Source organism: Crocuta crocuta, unplaced genomic scaffold, assembly GCF_008692635.1.
Source record: "Crocuta crocuta isolate KB4526 unplaced genomic scaffold, BGI_CrCroc_1.0 scaffold113, whole genome shotgun sequence".
Taxonomy (NCBI): Eukaryota; Metazoa; Chordata; class Mammalia; order Carnivora; family Hyaenidae; genus Crocuta; species Crocuta crocuta.
Window position 1 is genome coordinate 6,012,925 of NW_027530368.1, and position 22,411 is coordinate 6,035,335.

Genomic DNA, 22,411 nt, shown 5'->3' on the forward strand with positions numbered 1-22,411 from the left:
CAGCAACCCTAAGGAGAGTTTGGTGGCATCTTATAGTTCTGGAGGTCAGAAATCCAAAACTCAGTTTCACTGGGCTAAGGTCAAGGTGTTGGTAGGGCTGGTTCCTTCTGGGGGCTTCAGGGGAAAATTAAGCTCCTTGACTTTTTAGCTTCTAGTCTTGGCTTATTACCCCTATTCCATCTTTAATGCGTATCACTCCAATCTTGGCTTCCATGGTCACATAATCTTTTTTCCCTCTGCTTCCCACTAATAAGGACACTTGTGATTACATTTAGGGCCCACCTAGATAATCCAAGGGCATTTTCTATCTCAAGAGCCTTGACTTAATCACACCCTTTTGTTATATAACGTAGAATTCACAGATTCCTGAGATTCAGACCTCGGTATCTTTGGGGCCATTATTCAACCTATCACAGTATATAAAGTAAATTATATATGATGTATATAAAGTATATATATGATTTATGTCAGTATATATATCATATATATTTATATGAAGTATATATAATACCCACTCTTGTCCATTGCTCATCGAGAAGACACCATACCCTACTGCTGATGCTCTGGACTGAGATTAATTTGGTTTTCATAACATAATTTGACATATCTTTGTGTCCTTCCAGTCAGTGTCCTCTCCTTCCCAACAGACATACCTAAATGTGTATTATGAACAATCCCTAAAAAACAGGTGTTTATTTTTAGTAGATATGTGTGTATACTTCTGCCCGTGTATTTCCTTACTGAAGATCACATAATCAACAGCACACATTAGGATCAGTTGCTCTTTACCTCATGCTGGATAAAAGGAGAAACTGGGTTTGCTGAGCACAAAGTGGGCTACTGGTGTCTGCCTCATTAAAGACTGAAAAAACTCAGGTTTTCAGAAACATTAGTAAAGTAGTATAAGTGGGTGAGAGGAGGGAATTCTGCCAAAGAAAATGCATTCAGCCTAGTCTCAGACCGAGGAGGGAGGCTTCCTCTGTCTCCCGTGCTGAGGGACTCTGAAAGGCGGACAAGCCGGTACAACATGCTGGCCCTCTGGAGCCCCCTTGTGGGGAGGCACAGCCCACAGACTATAGCAACAGCTGATAAAGACTATGGAAGTGAGACAGCTGGCTGATGGGACAGGTAAAACCAAGAAACCTAGACCTTCCTTAGTGAGCCTCAGTAATACTTGGAAAGAGGATCATGTGTTGGGACTTTCTGCTAAGTTATAAACAAGTGATAACATAATGAATGACAATTACATTAAGCAAATGTAATGTCACTGCACTCTAACTATTGGGTGGGGGATGGTGTTCTTACCTGGTCTGGTGATATGTTGCAGTGGATAGACTGACTGACTCATGAGGACATTCATCTGAAGGTCTGACCTCCCCTTAAGGCTCAAAAAGTTCTTTTAAACGTCTGGAGGTACACCTAGAATAAGTATTATTTGTTTTACAAACCGCCATTTTAAGAGCCTTCAGACATTATATCTTGGTGGATTCCAAAAATAATGATACAAAAACTCAAATGCCTATTCTAATTCAAGGATTCTGTAAATTTCTGGGTATCTCCAGAAGAACATGACCTATCTTTGTCCCATATGTTTTCAATGCTGTTAAAAATCAAATGTACGGGGCGCCTGGGTGGCTTAGTCNTTTTTAAAAAATCAAATGTACTCATTTGGTTATTTACTACTTACTGATGCTCAAAATGTTCTTCCTTGAAATTCATGGAAGACTTTGGTTGGCCCACTTCCTAAATAAAAAGGCCAAAGAGCTGTAGACATACATATTAATGCCATATCCAAGAACTGTTCTAACACTGTTTCTGCAAGCCTACTCCAAACAAACCATCTATTAATTTTAGCTCTCTGATATAAACATTTCAGAGGCTCTAATTTTAAAAAAATTATGGGTGCTCACTTCTCTACTATCCACAGCCTCAGAACTCCCATCATGGTGGCCTGGTTGGGTCTTTCTAATTAGCAGTGTATGGAAACTAACAGATCCATTGGATCCATTGTCCTACCTGTTGCCTTTTAGCACTGGGGACAAGGGCAAAAACAGACACTGTGTGCTTAGATAGAATTCTCATTACAATGGAGCTGAAAGGTGGAGTCCTTGTCCTCAAATACTCCTATGTGCATTAGTACACTTAGAGGGGATAAAGAAAAGACCAGATAGGGTAGTTCCATCTTGATATCACTCAGAGGTATCCCTTCAAGCCATTGCTTTGTCACTTTAAATACAAAGGTGGAAGAGACTCCATAAGTGTAGCATACTGACCCTAAGCTCTGAAATCAAACTAGCCTGGTTTTGAATGGCAAGCTGACTACTCACTAGACAAGTGTCCCTCAGGAACAATATTACCACAATCCTCATAGGGTTGTAAGGATTAAATAAAACCACACTTCTAAACTAACACAGAAATGCTTGATTAACTAGAACTAATAGTATAGTACATTATTATTATTTTTCATGTCACAGTAGCCAGAAAAAGCATTTAAGCAAGTCTTATCCATAAAAAGAAAAACTTGCCTATGATACAGATTGAAAGTCAAGTTTAAAAAAATCCTCATAAGTGTGGTAGAGATTAAATTAGAATTGTTCATATTGGATTTTTATTAAGGTACTAATATGATAGAGGATAGAGAATATTGATATCATGTTCATGCAGTTTGAAAATGTAACTTGTTTTGAAAAGATGGGGGGTTACATAGAAGACAAAATGTGCTCAGAGCTAGCTGATATTGAGCCATTCTCGGTGCCCAGTTAGGTAGGAGCAGAACTCCTTAGTGACTTAAATCAGATAGAAGTTTATTTTTATCTCATTTAGGAATAGTGTAAAGATAGTTAGTCCAATGTTGGTATGGACACCCGGGGTTACCATGGGCCCATTACCCTTCCAGTTCTCAGGTGGATCCTCCCTATGGTGCCAAGCCTTGTTTACATTGTCCAATATGGCTGCTGGAGCCATTACATCTGCGTTCTGAACTACAGGATTTTGAAAGGTGAAGAGAAAAGTATTTCTCTTTTTTTAGCCAAGTAATTTCCATACTTTCATAAGTTTCCTCCTAGGGTTTTATTGGTAGGTACTTGGTCACATGATCATCTTTAGCAGAAAGGTAGCCTGTGAAATAAAGTCTTTACTCTGAAATAATAATTTGGTTCTCTTACTAAGGAAAAAGAGGGTACTGGAGAGTGAGAGAAAACTAAACTTCTCAGCCATACTCAACTCTTTCTCCTCTGAATATTCTTTCTCTCTCTTTTCATTCCTTGTTCCTCACTCTCCTTTTTTATCAATGACTTTTCTACTTTTTTCTATAGATTCTACCCTTTCAATTTTTCATACATTCCTAACTTCAATTACTGAGTTTATGTGAGGAGAAGAAGGTGTCAAATGAGCTGGTCTGTGATCCATTTCTCTCCTTATAACCAGTGGGATACTCCCAAGGTGAGAAGGTAGATGGACCTGTCTAAGGACCATGTAAACCTGTTGATTACTGGATTTCCTGGAATTAACTAGAGATTTTATATGAAGAGAGTTTTTATCTTTAATTCCTTTAGCAGAATATTCCTATTTCAAGATCATTTACAGTAAATAAAACTAGAATCTGTGCCAGAGAGGAGGTAGTTGGAGAATGAATGAAATGGATAAAGGAGATTAAGAGTACATCTATCTTGATGAACACTGAAAATCTATAGAACTATTAAATCATATATTGTACACCTGAAACTAATATAACACTGTATGTTAATTATACTTAAGAGAAAAAAAAAAACCCTAGGATCTGTGTATTTATGAGTCATGACCTCTAACAAATGTCATAAAATCCCTGTGACGATTTGTGTTTTAAAAAATTGAGGTGTTTCATAGTTAAGTGTTCTCTACCCAGTGTAGGGTCTGCAAACCTCATCTAGAGACCTCATCTTTTATTTTGGGGCAAAGACTATGTCTCACACAGAAAGGAAGGACATGTATAGTCACTGAATTCTATTAGACAACCCCTGTTCTTGATTTCTTGAAACTTGAGATTATTAGCAAAGCTTGACACTGAATAAGAACTCTAATTTGTAAGACTAATCTGACAATCTGACCCTTTATGATAGTGTGATGTGGATGGTAGCCACATCTCTCTAACTTCCAATTTTCTCCTAAATTCCTCTTCAGTATTTCTAACTATTTGCTGGCTATAGCTAAATATTTTATCAGCACTTCAAAATCAACACGTCTAATAATAAACTTCTTATCTGCCCTAAACAAGTTCCTACTCCTGAATTTTCAGTCAGCATCATCCCTTCTTATCCCTCCCTCCTTATCTCCAGTAACACTAAAAACCTTCACTCCATCCATCTCTTCCTTTGTATTTTTATTCCCTGCTTATTAGTCTTTCTGATTCCAGTTCTTCTGGCCACTAATCTGTCCAATGTGTTAATCTCTCCATAGCACTCTTCTACACAAACACGATAGACTTCTATAGAAATATGGTGAAGGAGACACAGAATCATAAAACCTAATGAAATAAACAATAGTAACATATAAAATTGACTCTTCAATAATCCAGCGGTTAGGGAAGCTGACCCTGACCTCCCTACTACCCACACATTCAAGAATCTGCGTATAAATTTGACTCCCCCAAAACCTAACTACTGATAGCCTACTGTTGACGAGAAGCCTTACCAATAACATAGTCAATTAACACATACTTGGTATGCTGTATGTATTATATACTGTATTCTTACAACAAAGTAAGCAAAGAAAATGTTATTATGAAATAAGAAAGAGAGAATACCTTTACACTACTGTACTGTACTTATCAAAAGAAAAAGATCTGCATGTAAGTAGACCCACATAGTCCAAACTCGTGTTGTTCAAGGGTCAACTGTGTATAGATATAGATAGATAGATAGGTATCTATATAAATACCTTGGACAGAACCAGATGCAATATCAAGTGAATTATCCAAGGTGAGTAAAATGGAAAGAAGCAATAGGAAAGCTGTATATGGTTATGCAAAAAGGAAGGGAGTGGAGAGAAAGGGAGGGAGGAAGGAAGGAAGGAAGGAAGGAAGGAAGGAAGGAAGGAAGGAAGGAAAGAAGGAAGGAAGGAAATAAAAAAGAAACAACAAGAAACTAGAACCTCCAAAGGAAAAAGAATAGTCTGAAAGAAAGAAATATCGTGGGAGGGAAAAGAAAAGAATAGAACAAATGCTGGAAAATTTAAATAAGGAGAATATAGAAATTATGAACCAAGAGATACATATATCAAATATAATGAAATAAAAAGATGTATTTCAGGGTTAAAGATGTTCTATATGTCCACCCAAGAGTAAAGCTCTGTTCAAAGGAAACTCACTCCCTTAATCAGTGACAAAAAATAATAAAAACAAGTTTATGTTCAACTCAAGAAAATATGAAAGACTAACAAAATTAAAGTGAGGAAAGCAGCAAATAACTAATTAATATAACAGAAAGTAACAAATGAAAAGAGAGCATTAAATAATGGTGTGAAAGAGTCTTGAATCTCCAGGTTATAAAGAGATCTTGTCTGGCTTCTCAGATGAATCTTTGCCACACAGATTAAGGATTGGGGCCACCAAGAAGGCACAAGGCAGAGAGTCAGTGAACCACAATGCCTTTGGAGGTGTCTTCACAAGAGCACCCAATGAGAATCTACTAATTTAATTCCATTTAAATGTGTGTGCCTCTTCCTGTGATTTCCATCTCCACCAGTGCCCAATCGGGTGTGTTTGCCTTGGGCTCCCTTAGGGAAGGTCTTTTTAATCCCTTCAAGGGCTATGAACATGGATGAAAAAAATTCATTGTTATTCTCACTAACCTGTAACTAAACTTTAGCATTCATGACACCATTATGACATAGGCAACAAGCCTATGTATCACTACATAACACCCTAGCCTTAGCAATCCCTGAAGCTGTCCCCAAGAGGAATCACAGATATTTTATGTCACCTTGCAGTCTGGGGAAAGACCTAAAAACTCATTCAGATTCATCACTACTTCCAAATTATGGTAATTGTTAGCCCTGATGCTAAACCACATTATTTAAGGCATTAAATAAAGATTTAATGTAAAGAAATTTAATATAAAAATGTATATACCTACATTATAAACTTTAAAAATATTTTATAGTATTTTATAATATCATATTATTTCTTTGGCATCCCTATGGATTTTACTTAATAAATTTGAAAACATTATTCTGAGAATGGGCTACAAACCACCTGATACCAGAAGCACCCAAGACCCCAAATGTTAAGGACCTCCACATTAGGGTCGGTTGCTGAGGATGAATAAAACTTTTCATAGAAGGAAAAATAAAGGTGAGAGTGTGCTATTTTCAGTTTTTGAGAAAAATCTAGTTAGTATAGGAGATGATTTATCACTTCATGATTGCACTCAAGGAGAGAGGCATCTATTTGGTTTTCTAGAAAGAACAAAGAAGGCTGAGGTAAAACATCTCAAGGCTGCAACACAGTGGGATCAAAAGCATGAGTTTGGGTTCAAATCACAGAGAACCATTCACTCCTTGTATGCACCTGGGCAACCCCTCTGAGTTGACACTCGATTTCTTCATCTGTAAAATGAGTGCAGCTGGCCCCCGTCTTAGAGGACCACTGCTGGGATGGAGCGAGACATTCCTGTGCCCTGCTCAGCTCGGCCTCAACACAGGCTAGGTGCTCCTTGTGTTAGCATTCCAGTCAGCCAAGTTTGTTTGCAACAGCTTCCTCTTTGCAGCCTTTTATTGATTTTCTTCCTAATTATAAGCCGTGATCCCCAGACCTGCTTCATGAGGCCAGTTTCTGTCTCTCTTTACCTCCCTGTGTTTTGCAGTTACCTGCTCCAGGGATGACCCTCCCTTCGTATTGTGACAAGCCTTTCCCCCAGAAATAAAATCAATTTCTGTTTCCAGGGGCAGGTAAAACAGACATTTCTCTTCTCATGTAATGTATTCTCCCTCTTGCTTCTCTATACCCCCTTTGTCCAGTTCAAGTCTCCACTCATCCAAAAAGCCACATCTCTCTTTTCACTGGCTGCAACAGGATCCTGATGCTACCTTCTGATGCCACCGAACTCTGAACACATAGGTCTTCACTCTAGTGCGGACATTCAGCCAAGCATGGCTTCTTTCTCTCTCTCTTCTGCTTTGCTAGGGCAGGGCAGCCTTCTCATAAACCATCTTGTAACTTTCCTTTTATATACCTAGGCACTCCCAACTAAGCGAGGTGAAGAAAAAGCAGTGGTAAACTTTTTTTTAGCAGTTTTTCCCTTAAAATCCCCTGGTCTCTGTGTCTGGACTGTGAGTTCCCAGGGATAAGATGAGCTAAACTTGGCTTGGAAAGGAACCAGGAGTGTTTCTGCTTAACTCCTTTCGGGTCTCTAGAGAGGGCCTGGCTGGAGTTGAGTAGTCACCTGAAGGAATCTTGGGAAAGGTCCTTCCCCTTCCAAAACTGACGCCCCCTACGCCCATGAATTCTGTGGTAGAAGAATCCTGGACCAAGCTTCGGGGGCCTTGGGGTTTAACTCTGGCTGTCATGGTGACCAGCTACAAGACTTTGAACATCTCTTTCACATTCTGGCTTTCATTTTCATCCACGGTGAAATGAATTATGTGAATTTAATATTCTCACACTCTAGGAAGAAGAACTGGACTCATTCTTTGTGTATACAGTCCAAAATGTATCCAAATTTTCGAGAAACAGGACTCATATTTAGGATTTTCTGGCCATCTTACAAATTCTTTAGCATTCTTTTCCGTAGGCATGGAACTTGTTTCACGCTTCAGGGCTTGGTGTGGTGACTGACACATTGCTATGTTCTAATGCCTTTGATTTAAGAAATTATTTTTTAAATGTGTAATCATTGGGCAAAATTTCCAAAAGCTCTGTTGTAAATCTGCCCTTTTCCTTTGCTTTAGTTAAGGAAATGGTTTGATTTTACAAAATCACGTCTTTATCCTTCTGTGTATGACAATGTGCCCATCTCTTCGTATATCAAAAGTGTATAAAGAACAGAAAAAAAAAAAAAACCCCACATAAGCACCAGCATCACCTTGTTGGGCTCACCACCAGGTTTTGGAGACACCATCAGCTGAACAGGTTACCACTCAGTTCAGTGAATCGGCCACTGATGTGAACATGGTGGGGAGTCTCCCTTTCATCTCCTGGTTCACTTTGCATGTGCAGACATTAAGGCTACTCAAAGCGTTAGCCTTAGCTTATGTAACAGGCATAAACAGGTCCTCAGATTTCAAGACTTGGCATTCAGATGCTGGAAAACATTAATGGTTTTACCAGAGCAGACTTATAGGAAGAAGATATAGATCAGTGAAATCTCTTTAGGACCGAGAAGTTCAAAGGCAAAAAGAGTATGAGTTAGCACTGTTCTCACAATTTCTATGATCACGGAATCAGCATCTATTCAGGGCTCAAAGAAGCATCACACTATAACTCAGAAGAGGAGGGGAAAAAGGATGAAAATTACACACACACTATGGTCCATGATTATAGATGTACTTTTTTTTTTATTTCACTGGATCACAGCACAACACTTCCATTCACCGTAAAGTCACAAGCAGACACAACATCTAGAAATACTACAGAGAGTTAAACAAGTGAGAAAATTGATACATTTTAGGCTGAAAAGCAAAAAGAGGTTTGGTTGTCACATATAAAAAGCTCCTATTTAAAAAAAATTTTTTAATGTTTATTTTTGAAAGAAAGACAGAGCTTGAGCAGGGGAGGGGCAGAAAGAGAAAAGGAGACACAGAATCCGAAGCAGGCTCCAGGCTCTGAGCTGTCAGCACAGAGCCCAACATGGGGCTCAAACCCACAAACTGTGAGATCATGACCTGAGCCAAAGTTGGACACTTAACTGACTGAGCCACCCAGGAGCCCCAAAAAGCTCCTATTTTATTGTCAACTCTTGTTTAGCAATCCTAATGGAAAAGGTGAACATAACCACAATTAATTATGTCATTTTATTATCTTTTAGTCCAAAGCTAACTTTCCTGATTTTAGACTATAATATGTAATTTTATAAGAAATGTGAATTGCCCTCAAGGTATGTTGGATTTAGGCTACTATTTTAATTAGTTTTTATTCTCTGAGAGTACTCTGATTCAGTGAGTCTGTTGGATGACAAACAGGAAGAAAGAAATACATTTTTGAAATGTGTCTTCCAGGGAATAAGGTAACTATTAAAAAAATAAACTTTGCTGGCAAAAGTAAGAGTTGACTGTATTTGGAGGGAAATGCCATACAAGTGTCAGTTAAATAGCCTCATAAATGTGCTGCTCTCAAATTATTTGAAAGAGAAAAGACAAGTCTACTCTTTAGCTGTATACACTCATGAGACTAAAAAACAGTTGAGAAACAAGTATCACATTGCCCAGACTCATGCTGGCTGGGAACAGGTATAGATAGGAACATGGTCACAATGCTTCCATGGTTTCAAAAATGTTCTGATTCTAAAGTTTCTAAAACCCTGAGCTCGTCTGATTGCAGACGCTCTGCCATTTCCTGTAACACTTTTACTACCAAATTTCACTGCCTTGTAGTACCAGGGTGTTGTTAGGAACGTAACTCATACAGCACGGCTAAGAGAGGCAAAGGAATAATTCACACAAAGAATAATGAAAAGGAGAGGTGGTAAGGTTTCCAGATACATAAGCCAAAGTGACAAGTTTTTCTTTGTCAGGCACACTATACACAGTGGTTGGTCCATTCTTCTGATTACTGGTGTGGCTGAAAAGAGTTTACCCACACGTTAGCTCATTGGTTCTTCACAACCACCTCATCAGTAGTTATCACAGGTATTATCTTTGTCCCCTTTGAGACGCTTTACCCAGGGTCACACGGGTGGCAGAGCCAAGGCTGGATCAAATCTTCTGGTTCCAAAAGTCCAAATTCCAAAATTCAAAATACCAAATAATAAGGGTGCATTTGAAAGTAAGATGAGCCCTTTATAGCCTGTGGAGTCACTGAATCTCCTTATTGGGCCCCCACCACTAACTTGTATGTCCCTTTCTTTCCTGGTGCCCAGGGCTGTACCATCAACCTTCACCATCTGCCACTGGATCACATGGCTTCATGTACACTGAGGGGTAGAAATGCGGCAGGTCACCTGTACCAAGAGTACATCCATTTTAAAAGAGAAGCAAGTCTTAATCCGAAGAATTAATAACTATGATAGGCTTCAAGCACCAGTGACAAATACATCTTACCCTCATAATATAGTGATACTATAATAATGAGGGTGACAGCTGGTGGAAATGGAAAAATGGCTGACAGCCACATCCATGAGGTGTGCCTACTTTCAAAGAGTCTATGCTTCACAAGCATGGATACATGAGAAGGAAGAGAAGGACTTAAGGGGAAGCCTTATTGGTCCGAGCCAGTATAATTAAGAGGTAGAAGCAGTATCATCTTTAGACCCAGAAAATCTGAGCTCCTGCCCTGAACGCCACAGGCTTTCAGCAATCCTCTATCTGCACTCCACCCCATAGAGTGAGAAACCATGGAGCCAAGGGAACATACTCATCCTGAGCCCAGGCCTTCCCTGGGGCATGTCAAGATACCCAGAACCCTTTAATAGCCTGACCAAATGGCTTTCAGGGTGTGTGGCTTCTCCTAATGATGAGCCTCACCATATATGGGCACAGCTGAGGGGTGGCCATGAAGCCATGTTGGGGAGGAGGGCTTGGACAGAACTTGGTCATGCATATTGAGGCGTCCATGTGCATGCATGTAAAGTTCCTCACAGTGAGAGTTGGGAACAGGGATAAGAAAAGAAGGGCTGAAGAAAAAACTAGGAGACCATGTTTGTATCCAAATATTAGGAGTGAACTCAAGCCTAAGAACAATCCTAGAAATGGACTATATCAGTATCTGATGAGTAGCAGAGATGGTTGGATGGAAAGACAGTCCTAGATGTCTACTTGGGTTCCCTTTTGGAAAGCCTCTCATTTCAGACTGTCTATGCCCCAACATTTTTTCTTGGCTTAATCCCTATTTCGTTTTGCCAATTAAATGTTGTCAGCACATATGGGTTTCACCGGTGTCTACTCTTTGCACAAGTTAAACATTTAGTGACTTTTGGCCACTAGGGATGGTATCTAGTCACATCAGTTTTATAAATTTTGAGCTCCTTGAACACAGTGTTCACATAGCTGTCCATTACCTCTACCGTCTGCTGAAAACCAAGAGTTCTTGGTTTATAGTCTGTATCTAGTACACTCCTCAGTGTCCCAAATGTCTGTCTATGTTTAAACTTTGAAAGGTCCATCTGGCTATTTGAGTCTGATGCAGTCCACCTCTTCAGTGGCCGGCACCCCTGTGGTTTTAAGATCAAGATCCGCGCTGGACTTACTCCCACTGTAAGAAGACTTCCAATGGAGCAGCATGATCTTCTTGAAGTACTTGATGGTGTTGTTCTTGACGGTCACGAAACACAGGGTGTTGATCATGCTGTTGCTCATGGCGATGCACTCGACGACATAGAAGGCCGTGAGGTAGTGCTTCTCCTTGATGAACACAGTGGGGAAGAAGTCGCGCACGATGGTGAAGCCGTAGAAGGGTGCCCAGCACAGCACATAGGCAGTGAGGATGCACATGAGCACCAGTACTGTCTTCCTGCGGCAGCGAAGCCGCTTCCGGATCTGCTCCGTCTGGAAGCCTGGGACTGCCTTGAACCAGAGCTCCTGAGAGATCCTGGCATAGCACAGGGTCATCGTGACCACGGGGCCCACAAACTCGATGCCAAAGATGAAGAGGAAGTAGGACTTGTAGTAGATCTGCTGGTCCACTGGCCAGATCTGGCCACAGAAGATCTTCTCGTGGCTCTTGACAATGATGAGAACAGTTTCAGTCGTGAAGTAGGCTGAAGGGATTGCGATGAGGATGGACACCATCCATACCAGGGCAATCAAGCCAGTGGCTGTTTGATATTTCATCCTGGGTCTCAACGGGTGGACGATGGCCAGATATCTAGTATAAGAACACAAATGGGTTCAACCACTGTAATGAGGAAGTGCTGGGTGGTGATATTGTTTTTGCGACATGAGAAGGTGAGACCAAATGGCACATGTGGAGCAAAAACAACTATGTGAGCTTTTCTAGAAAGGCAGACTTGAGAGCAAACCCCAGTTCTACCCATTATTAGCTATGGAAACCATGGGCAAATTTTGTTCAATCATTCTGAGTCTTGGTTTTATTACCTGCAAAAGCATTTGTTTGTTTGTGCTAATGGATACACAATTTTTGGCACAGCTTCAGACATGATATATACTCAATAAATAGTAGCTATTATTAAATGTAGTAATAATGTCTCCAATTGGTTTCTGGCCTGGCACTATTCCCAGGTCTTTCTTTTTTCCAAGGCCATTTATCCTAATTACCCCATAGTTTAGAGCTAAGAGGGCCTGCTAATTCCAAGGAGTTGTCGGGGAAACTTGCCCTTTCCAGTGGAAGCAGTGCACAAAGTCTTCAATCTACATTTTTAAAAATATTGCTTCAAAAGAATGAAATCTGGCCATGTGTAGCAACCTGGATGGACCTTGAGGGTGTTATGCTGAGCGAAATAAGTCAGGCAGAGAAGGACAAATATCATATGTTTGCACGTATAGGAGGATTAGGAGGAACTTGACGGAGGAACAAGGGGGAGAAGAAGGGCGGAAATGGTGGGGGAAAGGGAGAGAGGCAAACCATGAGAGACTCTTGAATGCTGAGAACAAACTGAGGGCTGATGGGTGTGGGGGGGAGGGGAGGGGGGAGATGGGCATGGAGGAGGACACTTGTGGGGATGAGCACTGGGTGTTATATGGAAACCAACTTGACAATAAACTATTTGTGAAAAACAAAAATAAATAAATAAATAAATAAAATAAAATAAAATAAAATAAAAATATTGCTTCAAAGGTAAAGGAAGAGCATGTGACCATTTACCTTATTTTCCAGGTGTAAAAATGGAGCCTGGAAACAGATGACTGATTCTCTCAAGGTCATATACCACAGGACCCTTGATAGAAAACATTTAACCCTATCTCATGGTAGATGGGAAAAATCAATCAAGAATATACATGAATGTTATTTTTTCAACCACAAAGCACCAGACAGTGAAAGATGTTGCTTTTGTTCTTTCCCAAAAAACCACACTGCTGTTACCACAGTGGTCCAGAAACGAAGAGAGAGCAATTTCTAGGGGATGTGAGTCATTTGTGTGGTATGAAAGCCTCCTTCCCAGAGAGAGAGTACATACTTATGCAGAGAGCTCTGGTTTCCTGGAAGGCTTTCCCTGTCTGGCAGGGGGTAGAAGTTGGAGAAGGAGAAAGATGAGGAGTGAAGTGGGAGAGAGTGACTAAGTAATGCTGGAAATAAACACATCCTCACGTGTCCATGGCTTATCCCAGGTAGAGCCAAGAGCAAATGTGAGAGAAACCTGAAGGAAAGCCAGATCAACTCTATTTCCTTTGAAACCAATCCCTTTTGGGTCATCGTTCTTGGGATTTTGATTGGAAGAGGAGGTTCATTCCTTTTTTTTTTTTTTCCTGATTATATTCCTGCTGTTTCTGTCCCTCCTCCTCTAACACAGGCAGCCAGCTCCATTGAGCATCATTTGGAGAGTCCACTGGAGTGAGATTCCTGCTATCTTCTAAACATGTCAGATGAAGTTGGGTGGGTTGGGTCCCTCTGGACCCCAGTGGGCTACTTAACATGCTGTGCTACCGATGACAGTCTCTGGGCTCTTGCCAATCTCCCAAGTGCTGAAGGATGGAATAGGAATGTCTGTAGGGTGTTGACAATACTTCTGTCAGTGCACATGTATGGGCCCTTCATAAAGACCACAGTGCTCCTGCTATATTAAGTGCACCAAACTTGCTTGGACTCATAACAAAAAACTAGGAGATAAGTACCTTGCTGTCACTCACTCTCTCCCTCTTTATCTGCCCCACCATGATCTATTGATTACTCTGTCAAAGAATATTTCCATATTTATATTTGTTTACCATATGAATTTTCACTATATAATTCTATTCCTTCCTTTCTCAATAACAACTTCCTAGTCTTTATGATGTTTCAAGGTCAGAGTGTTTTTTCCATGAACAAATAGGAGAGAATGCCAATCTGGGAGTCAGAAGACCATGAATCTAATCCCAGCTTTGCCACAGACTTGTTATGTGATTTGAATCCTTTTTCTTAGCCCTGTAGGCTCAATTACCTTATCTGCAATATGGGAATAAAACCTGCCTCGCCAACCTCACAGAGATACTGTGAGGCTCTAATTATACCCTATGTGGTAGGGAAATTGAAAGACTCCATAAAAATCTGCTTTTTGCTCCTTTTCCTGCTTCTACTTTTGCTAGGCACTGCCCTACCCCCCCCCCCCANTGTAAGGGACAAGGAGTTAATGATTTCTTCAGACTAGCTAGCACCTAAGGAAGGACCAGATGAGAATGACCCAGAGAAGCCATCATATACATATTCCAGACCACCTGCTCTAAACATCTCAACAGGTCATTCGAGTAACACCTGGGCCCTGGTCTTTGTTCTAACCAGTTCCTGGGTGCCTGAGAGGGCACGTCCAGCAGACCACCATCCCCAATAAAAACCCCAGACCCTGAACAAAGGAAAGACTCTCTCTCCTTTCCTTTCTGAGTCTCCTACTCTGTACTTGCACTCCCTCTAAACCTTCAGTAAACTCTGCTTTCACCGCCTGCTGGCTCACATTTGCTTTCTATCCCAAGTGCAGCCAGAGATCCTCTTGGCTGGTCCTGCAGGATCCCCTCTGGGGCCTCAGACCCGGCCTGCTGGCATCAGCTGCACATAAAACCATAGGCTACTAACATACAAGAAATGGTAGCAACCTAAAGTGTACTTTCTCAGGGGCTCCTGGATGGCTCAGTCAACCATCTGACTGTTGATTTTGGCTCAGGTCATAATCTCACAGTATGTAGGTTCCAAGCCCATGCTGTCAGCAGAGAGCCTGCTTGGGATTCTCTCTCCCTTTCTCTGTCTCTCCTCCACATGCTGGTGTGTGCGTGTGAGCACACTCTATCTCTCTCTCAAAAAAAATAAACTTAAAAAAATAAAATAAAATCTATTATTTCAGAGCTATTCTGTATACATAGCAATTGTTTTACCTGTTATTGGCAAATACTTCATTTTTAAGTTCTCTGCTACTTTTTATTTTATTGGATTAATTTATTTTTCCATAAAAATTAATCTTCAGGGTAATCTGTGATTCCCCATCAGATGTTTATTTCATCTTGGCTCTCCCTGCCTTCACACCAACTCTATCCCCAGGGTTACCACCAGAAGCTGTGCAAGAGTCCTTCCAAATATATTTACCAAAAGGAAAATTGTAAAAATCAGTAGTTTCAAGGATGCCACCGGTCTTGGCTGTGCTAGGATCAGAACTCCAGAACACCGGGGCGCCTGGGTGGCTTAGTCGGTTAAGCGTCCGACTCTCGCTTAGGTCATGATCTCGCGGTTCGTGGGTTCGAGCCCCGCGTCGGGCTCTGTGCTGACTGCCAGCTCAGAGCCTGGAGCCTGTTTCAGTCTGTGACTCCCTCTCTCTCTCACCCTCCCCTGCTCACACTGTCTCTCTCTCTCCTAGAAAAAAAAAAAAAAAAAGAACTCCAGAACACCAGCATTAGTAATACTTGCTTATGCTTGTAAAACAGCTTACAATTTACAGAGCATTTTCAAATCAACTCTCTCATTACATATTCCCAAGTCTATTGAACAGGTAAGACAGCAAAGATGACCATTTCACAGATGAGCAAACTGAGGTTTGCAGAAGTTAAATAACTTGCCAAAGGCTGCACAGCTAGAAACTGACAGAACCATGGTCCAGACTCATCCATATCTTACTCCAAATCCAGTAGGGTCTCTAATATGACATTTATCTCCTCCCTTTCCAAACAGAGCAAGCAATACCCCTTTTTCCTATCCTCCTGGACCCTAACATAATCCTAGTATCCTTTTCCTCTTTTCTCTCCATCACAATTGGTTTCTACCTATTGATGTTCCAAGGAGTCGGGCCACTGCCAGCTACTTTCTCTACTTATGCGTATGCCCTTGGCTTGCTCTGTGTGTCTACAATGATAATGGCTCAGGTCCAGATCCACCTAGAGCCAACATTTCCCAGAGAACAAAGAATAAAGGCGGAAACATCCAGACAGTGCTTCTGCGGTGATGGTGAGCTTGGTGATCAAGCAAAGAGTATTTGGGCTCCCTCTGTCCCCAGGACCCAGCCCCAGATCAAATCATGGAAATGGTGTTTACAGCACCTTCTAGGCCAGTCATGAGATGGTCAGGGAATTTCAGGACCCATTCCTCGGGCCAGTCAGCCCCACCAATGAACTCACTGGGGAGCATCTGTGCTTCCTACAGCTGAGCACAAGTACTCAAGCCTTAGCAGGCCCCAGGCGGCAGAAGAGAAGAACGGTCAGTGGGCAGGCTGACTGGCCATTCCCCCTGGATTCCTGATAAAGAAGGGAGTGTTCCCCAGTATCCCACATGCTCTGGGATCTATGGTTTCACATGAAGACCAATACATGTGTCTCAACATCCAAGGGGAAACCGAGACCTTGGGGGACAGAGTCCTCTGATAACCTTTTTCAGCTCTCTGCTTTATCAGCTTTGACTTCCTATGATTTTGAGATCTTCTAGAATTTGATCCTGATCTCTACTCTGCTCATGTTCCTTGCCCTCAAGGGACCTCAGACCTCAGGTATTCTCATCTCACCTTTTCCCTCATGGAAAACCTTTCCTTTGCTAATTACCACTTGTTTAAGGCCAGTTAAATGTCCACCTCCTCCGTGAAGTCCCCTCCACCTACTCTAGCATACAATGACCTCATGCTTCTGTAAATCTCATTAAAAAAATTTTTTAAGGTTTATTTATTTTTGAGAGAGAGAGACAGACAGAGAGTGAGCAGGGGAGGGGCAGAGAGAGGGAGACGCAGAATCTGAAGCAGGCTCCAGGCTCTGAGCTGTTGGCACAGAGCCTGATGCTGGGCTAGAACTCACAAACAGTGAGATCATGACCTGAGCCGAAGACGGATATTTATCCGACTGAGCCACCCAGGCATCCCTGTAAATCTCATTTAAAATTTATCCTTTACTTGATGTTGTTTCCTAAATGTTATCCATAATCCCCCTCCCACTCTAGATGGTAAGCTCCTTGAGAGCAGGGATTATATCTTCTTTTATAGCTTTTTTGATGTCAGTGAATTCGGGGCACCTTGGATTCTAGTTAAACTTCACTCTCAGCAAGTGCTTGGCACTGGACAAATAGAAATGAAATGAGCCATCGTGACAGTTCTCAAAAAGATTGCAACCTCTTTTGGAAACAGGACACAAATGTGTTTACCTAGCCTGAGGCTGGGAGGCTCAATAATAAAAGGTTGGAAGTGCAGGTGAAGGGGTTGGAGCCATATTTTGTCGACAACGGAGTTAGTAGAGGTCTTCTGAGTTAAGAGAAGGGAGACTGGCACAAGACAGAAGATTAATTTAGCTGCAGCCTTGCTTTCTTCCCTCAGGCCACAGGAGCTTTTTCTCTGTTCTTAGAACCCTTCATGTTTGTTCCTGTCTTGGGCCTTTGCACTGATAATTTCCTTTGTCTGGAATGCATTTTGTCAATCTTCCCAAGGCTGGCTTTTTTTTTTTCCTCCAGAGTTCTCTTCACATGTCTTCTCCTCAGAGACACATTTCCTGAGTATGTAGCTGGAGTAAATCCCACCCTGCATCACTCTAGATGCTCCCGTGTTTGTCTTTTTTGTTCAAAGGATTTCTCATGCTCTGAAATTACCTTCTTTGTGTGTCTGCCTGACTGTGACCTCTCTCAAAGCAAGGGGTTTATTTTTCTTATGCACTGTCATCTCCCCAGCGCTCAGAACGGTATCTGTCACATCATAGCTGCTCTGTAACAATGCACCGCTTGAATGAAGGAACTTTTAGCATGGATTGTGAGGGGTGGAGCTGTGGCAGAGGGGCAGAGCCAAAAGACACTGAGGCAAGGAGTCCAAGCAAGGCTCTGATAGCCCAGGTCTGAGTGAACAAGGTGGAGGTAGCCGTGAGCACCAGCAGGTGCTGTAAAGGAGCCGTGCTAAGTGTAGAGGAAGAGCCACGGAGCTAGTCACAGACACAGAGAAGAAAGAAGATAAACAGTTCTGTTCTGCCATACCTCCATAGCTGCATTTCTTAGAAATCCTGTGTTATTTTTTTTAATATCACATCATAAAACAACCACTTCAGTGAAAATGAAGAGGTCAGCCAATCAAAAACATTCATTAGTTTTCCCGGGTTTGTTTTCTTGTTGTTGTTCCTTTCAGGGTTAATTTAAGAATTATACTATCCACTGTTTATTTGGTGCTTATTTCAGCTTAAGCCGTATTCTCAACAATTTACACAAATTATTTCATTTAATCCTCAAAGCAACCCAATACATTAGGTTTTCTTATTATTCCCATTGTATACATGAGAAAATTGAGGCAGAGGTGTTAAAGAGCTAACATAAGGCCCTACAGCTGATAGGTGCTGCAGCAGGAGTTTAAACCTGGCAGAATAACTACTAACGCTACTCCTACAACTTCATTAAATAAAAATAAAGGTATTTTTATAATTGTAGTGTATTTGGTATATCGAGATAAAAATGAGCTGCCCAAGGGGACGCCTGGGTGGCTCAGTCCATTAACGACTTCAGCAGGTCATGATGTATTGGTTCTTGAGTTCGAGCCCTGCGTTGGGCTCTGTGCTGGCAGCTCAGAGCCTGAAGCCTGCTTCAGATTCTGTGTCTCCTTCTCCCTCTGCTCCTCCCCTGCTCACACTCTGTCTCTCTCTCTCTCTCAAAAATAAATAAACATTGAAAAAAAATTTTTATGTAAACCAACTTGACAATAAACTATTTAAGGAAAAAAATTTTTTAATGAGTTGCCCCAAACTAACCAAATAGAACCTGAAAATCACTGATCAAATCCTGAACAACACATGAGGCCAGACAAAAATCAATGAGGTCCTGCACCGCAAAACTGAAATTAGATGGTAAGAACACATAAAAATAATTGGAAGTAAAGATCACAAACATGAGTAAGGGAACTTCACACCTTGGAGCAGCTGGTTAGTTGGTCAAGGCCACTACTGGATGGCTGTGCAGACAATAGCACTTTCCTCCAGTGTCTGGGTTCAAGTTTCCAATCACAACTCCACTGTAAACAATCACAGTCCCAAGATGCAAAGTATGTTCTCCAATTAATCTTTCTTATTGTATCTAAACTGCATTATATAAACTCACACTGCACTAGAGTGCCTACAGGATTTCAAACAGCTGAGTTTGGTATAAAAGTAGTGTACGAAGGTGAAAGAGTTCAATAAAACAGGGTTGATTAACACAGATATTACCTCTTACATGTTCAAAATAACCCAGTTCCCCTTAATTTATCCTGGCTCCTGTCCCCTTGAAGCTACTCCCTTCTTCAGTGTTACCCCTTTTGACAAGTGGGCCCCTACATCATAAAATGGATGTCACCCAGGAGCAGGGGCCTGCCCCACCCAGGGAGCACTAACATACCCCGCTTTTAGTGGCTGAGAGCACCCCCCTGCAAAGATGTCTTGCTGGAGTGAAATTTCAGGAAAGGGTCCTCTATGCTTTCAGCTTCTACTTTCAGAAAGGTCCGAGACAGGGTTACTGGGGCTCTTCCTTGATTGCTCTGAAGGGGACTTAGGGACAGATACTCTGTTTGACTGGGCCCCTCCTGATTCACCCAAGGTCTGTACCTGGGTGGATAAAATACCAGGGGGCTCCCAGACTGCTATGGAGGACCCTGGCCAAACTAGCCCGCTGCAGGGGTAACAACTCTGAGTACCTTCTACAGGTGACAGAGCCAGGCCTGTTTAAGTTGCTAACTCCCCGACAGCCCTCCTGGGAGAAAGGAGGCTGAGGCCCCAGCTCACAATGCTTTTAAAGCCAGGTTCCTTCTGGGGCGCCTGGGTGGCTTAGTCGGTTAAGCGTCCGACTTTCACTTAGGTCATGATCTCGCGGTTCGTGGGTTCGAGCCCCGCGTCGGGCTCTGTGCTGACTCCCAGCTCAGAGCCTGGAGCCTGTTTCAGCGTCTGTGTCTCCCTCTCTCTCTCACCCTCCCCTGCTCACGTTGTCTCTCTCTCTCTCTCCTAGAAATAAATAAAACATTTAAAAAAAAAAAAAAAAAAGCCAGGTTCCTTCTTAGTCTCCTGTCCTGGAGAGTGGCCTGTTTCCAGGTTATCCAATCTCCGGTTGTTCTGACTTTGGCTTCAGAAAACAGGTTCTATCTGCTGTGTTCCTCCCTGGAACACTGCCCGGGATGTCCTAATTGCAGGGGCAGGCTAGACTCCACCAGGGCCCTGAGGCCACGAAACAGGTTGAGAATCTGTGCTCCCGGCTTTCTGGGTGAAGAGAGAGAGACGTGCTGTTCAGATCCAAGTACACGGAGGCCCTGACCCTGAAGGTAACTGGGTCTGGACTGTACCAAGGTGCTTTGGAATCAGTGTCAACTTTGGGCAGAAGAGCTTGCAAAGATTTTCCTAAGGGAACAAAAACTACCCTAGTTCACTGGCACAGGTGATTGTCCTAAATGAAAAGACTAAACATAACAGAATAAAGATATCCACAGACTGCTCTTAGTGGGTTTATTTCCCATCACTAGAAACAGATCTACATTGTCGCACACAAACATATGAAAAGGAGCAAACTGATTAATGCAACAACTAAAAAGAACAAGTAGACATTTGTTGTCTTTTTTCTTTCTTTTTTTTTCAAAACAAATCTGTCAATCTTATTTTAAAATAAACTGGTTTGCAACAACATGGTTGGAACTAGAATGTATTCTGCTAAGTGAAATAAGTCAGTCAAAGAAAGACAAGTACCATATGATTTCACTCATATGTGAAATTTAAGAAAGAAAACAGATGAACCTAGGGGAAGGAAACCAAAAATAAGATAAAAACAGAGAGGGAGACAAACCATAAGAGGCTCTCAAATACAGAGAACAAACTGTGGAGTTGCTGGCGGGGTGTTGGGTGGGGGATGGGCTAAATGGACATTAAGGAGGGCACTTGTGGGGATGAGCACTGGGTGTTATACGTAAGCGATGAATCACTAAATTCTATTCCTGAAATCATTATTACACTATATGTTACTTAACTTGGATTAAAATTTTAAAAAAAAGAAAAGAAATTGGTGTTTGGAGCTGAGGTTGAGCATGCTCATGGTTTAGCAGAGAAAATCTTCCTCAAGATTTCCAAGTTGACTCAAAAGGTACTTGCCTGGAACTTAAACTTGAGCCTCCACTCCTCTTCTTACCCATGTACCTCTAGCCCTTGAACAGATACATCTAGAAGCATGCCCATAGCAGAGGGACCACAGGCCCTTCCCACTGCCCAACTCTAGGGAGAACTGCTACCTGTGCCTGCCCACAGCTGGAAAACTGGAATTCTCCTTACAGTCAATGGGCCAACTTTTGAACCCCCACGCATAGGCATCTGCGAGAATACAGATATCTCTCATCAAGCCACACCTGCAGTAAAGGAAAGTACAATTCCGATGCCCTTTTCCTTGTTGTCTCTGCCACCCCCTTACTCACCTGTCGATGGCAATGGCCAGCAGGGCATTGGTGGAGACGTAGAGAGAAACGGTGCGCAGGTAGTTGACAGAGGCACACATGACGTGGCCATGCTCCCAGGACAGCTGGCGCACCACATAGTAATCCATTTCAAAGGGGCAGCAAACGATGGCCACCAGGAAATCAGAAATGGCCAGGTTGGCAATGAGCAGGTTGGTAAGGTTGCGCAGCTTCTTGTAGCGGGCCAGAGCAGCAATGAAGATGAAGTTGCCAATGCCACAGACCAGCATGATGCCCACTAGGGCCATGCCAATGACAATCTTGGCAGCAAAGAAAGTCCGGGAATTGGTCACATCCTCATCTTCATCCAACGGCATATCATAGTCACCATAGCTGAAGTTGAATGGGAAGGAAGCAGCTTGGGCTCCGTGGGGGGGGAGCACAGAAAGGAAGTTGGTGGAGGTGTTGGTGGCATTCTCATCCATGACCCCCGTGGTGATCTCCATCTGGCCAGGTAGTGCTCTGAACAACACTGCTTAGAACTCCTCCGGGGTGATGTGTGGGAGGCTGTCTTCCCTCTCTGCTTACACTCAGCTCTCCCTTAATGAGTCAGAGTGTCTTTGCCAGCATCCTTGGGGAACAGTATCCGAGCTCCATCCTAAGCCTTTGAAAGACATACAAACAGTTGGCTACATATGTGAATGAACTTGGCTAAATGTAAAGCTATCCTGTAACCCAAGCAGACCCATTAGCCACCTGCTCAGAATGAACATTGAGTGATGGAGTGGAAATAAAGGAACCAGGGAGAG

At 42.2% G+C, this 22,411-nt stretch overlaps 1 protein-coding gene across 1 annotated transcript; it reads right to left on the bottom strand.

Moving 5' to 3' along the window:
* Positions 1–11,291: 11,291 nt before the first annotated feature.
* PROKR1 (prokineticin receptor 1) lies at positions 11,292–22,146 on the bottom strand. Its single transcript, XM_077766201.1, has 2 exons — positions 21,624–22,146; positions 11,292–11,992 (listed from the first exon to the last, which is right to left on the bottom strand). The coding sequence occupies exons 1-2, from the start codon at positions 22,106–22,108 to the stop codon at positions 11,296–11,298; spliced, it is 1,182 nt and encodes a 393-aa protein (XP_077622327.1). The 5' UTR covers positions 22,109–22,146; the 3' UTR covers positions 11,292–11,295.
* Between the last annotated feature and the right edge of the window lie 265 nt (positions 22,147–22,411).

Excerpts from the sequence above, each read along its gene's own strand:
- PROKR1 (XM_077766201.1), bottom strand. The coding sequence starts at position 22,108 with ATGGAGATCACCACGGGGGTCATGGATGAGAATGCCACCAACACCTCC. Across the intron at positions 11,993-21,623 it reads CTGGCCATTGCCATCGACAG|ATATCTGGCCATCGTCCACC; the intron begins GTGAGTAAGGGG and ends TTCTTATACTAG.